At 57.4% G+C, this 1,932-nt stretch overlaps 1 protein-coding gene across 2 annotated transcripts in view; it reads left to right on the top strand.

Annotated features, from left to right (window-relative positions):
- Positions 1-679, top strand: part of MID2 (midline 2) — a 92,607-nt gene extending 91,928 nt beyond the window's left edge. For both annotated transcript variants that reach the window (XM_009331990.1, XM_009331991.1), the window contains exon 9: positions 241-679. In XM_009331990.1, the coding sequence (XP_009330265.1) occupies positions 241-643 (403 nt within the window). In that variant the 3' untranslated portion in view covers positions 644-679. The remainder of the gene's footprint in view (positions 1-240) is intronic.
- The last annotated feature ends 1,253 nt before the right edge of the window (positions 680-1,932 follow it).

Below are 1,932 nucleotides of genomic sequence, written 5' to 3'. Positions count from 1 at the left end.
CACCCAGCTGTGTCACCTCTGCCTCGCCCCATCTGGCAGCAGGAGGTTGTATGGGGAGGGACTGATGCTTTTCCCCAGCCAAGCCTCTGCAAGCAGCTTTTCAGTCATGTAAAGCTCTTGCCGTGCTGCTTTCACAGTCAGGCAGACTTTTAAAGCACGGGGTGCCAGCAGCCCTCGGGGCTGGACTTTGTCCTGCGCCAACGCTGAAGGTTGCTAAGCAAAGCTTGTCCTCTCTTCCAGGTACGCCATTGGGGTGGCTTACAAGTCGGCCCCCAAGAACGAGTGGATCGGGAAGAACTCCTCGTCTTGGGTCTTCTCCCGCTGCAACAACAACTTCGTGGTGAGGCACAACAACAAGGAGATGCTGGTGGAGGTACACCCGCAGATGAAGCGCCTCGGCGTCCTCCTGGATTACGACAACAACGCGCTGTCCTTCTACGACCCGGCCAACTCCCTCCACCTCCACACGTTTGAAGTCTCCTTCATCCTACCAGTGTGTCCGACCTTCACCATCTGGAACAAATCCTTGATGATCCTCTCAGGTCTGCCTGCCCCAGACTTCATAGATTACCCAGAGCAGCAGGAGTGTAACTGCAGGCCCCAGGAGTCCCCGTACGTATCAGGGATGAAAGCCTGTCACTAGTCTGTCCAGCCCTGCCCGTGCCCCACGGTGGCACCAGCGATGCTGGTGGGTCAGCCGCCGGGAGCCTGCCGGCAGCCGTGCCAGAGAGCCACCGTGCAGCCGTAACACTCCAGCAAGCGAGCGCCGTCCCACACGCAGCTCAATTTTTTTTTTAAGGGGAAAGAGGAAGAACCTCTAACTGCGGCTGAAAATAAACTCCTGTTGGCGAGCTCCGCTTGTGTGCGAGTGTGGCTTGTGCAACTCCTTGGTGGTGTGCTCCGATCTCTCCCGAAGCGGATTGTCACCTGGATGGTTTTGTCTTCCCTTGGGGGCTGGAAAGGCTGGGGTGGGTTTTTGGGTGACCTTCTGAGGCTCTGCTGTGGTCAGAGGGATGTCTTGTGCATCCCTGCAAGGCGCGGGTTGGAGCAGGAGGGATTGGCTTTCTGGAGCCAGCTGGTAGCTTGTCTCAAGAGCCAGGTGGGACCTGAGCATCGTTTTCTGGAAAGAACTTTCTGTTTGGCTGAAGTCTGGCAGCTTCTCTGGTGTGGTAGATAATTGCATAGACCCCTCGCACTTGGTGAGCGCTGGCATTGGTTATGTGGTGGATGGTGGTTATGTGGTGGATGGTCTGCGGGAGCGAAGGCAGCGCTAAGAAGGACGGTCCCGCTGCCTCTCCCGGCCGTGTGCATGCTGCTGCTGGCCGTGTTCCCTGTGCTTGGCTGGGTTTGCAGTCCCACAGAGGAGGGCAGCTGGCTGTGGACCCCCACCCCACCGTGTCTCCTCCTTCAGGACCTCACCAGGAGTCAAGGAGGCCCGCACCCTTAAGGAGCAAGCCGAGGAGCGTCTCGCCCCCGGCACAGAGGTTTGGCAGCTGCTCCTTCCCAATGCAGAGTCTGGCCAGCTGTGCCCCACCACGTGCGGCTCCGTGTAGACCTCCATTAGTTTCATGTCTGGTGTCCCTGCATAAAAAACACATCTCTCTGTGCTGAGCAGATTGGTAAAGTCCTGCCCAAAGACCATTTCTGTGCTTTATGACCCAAAGTCTCAGTTTATGACCCCAAATCTTGGCTCTTGGTTTGTTCTCCACCATGGTGGTGTGAGCGTGGAGTTGTCCTGTTTGTTCTGTGGCAAAGGACTGAATCCGTCCCAGGGGCTCCAGCCCCTGGTTACTTGGAGCTCTTCAGCTGCCACCAGTGCTCCCAGTAACCAGAATCACCAAGTCCCCTGGCCAAGCTTTAGTTTCCACATTTGCTTAAAAGCCAGGAGGAGCTGGGCCGGGCACACCGGTCCCTGTGTCGCAGGGAGCAAAG

The sequence above is a fragment of the Pygoscelis adeliae genome, unplaced genomic scaffold (genome assembly GCF_000699105.1).
Source record: "Pygoscelis adeliae isolate BGI_AS28 unplaced genomic scaffold, ASM69910v1 Scaffold339, whole genome shotgun sequence".
Classification (NCBI taxonomy): Eukaryota; Metazoa; Chordata; class Aves; order Sphenisciformes; family Spheniscidae; genus Pygoscelis; species Pygoscelis adeliae.
This window is presented reverse-complemented; position numbering and strand designations above follow the sequence as displayed.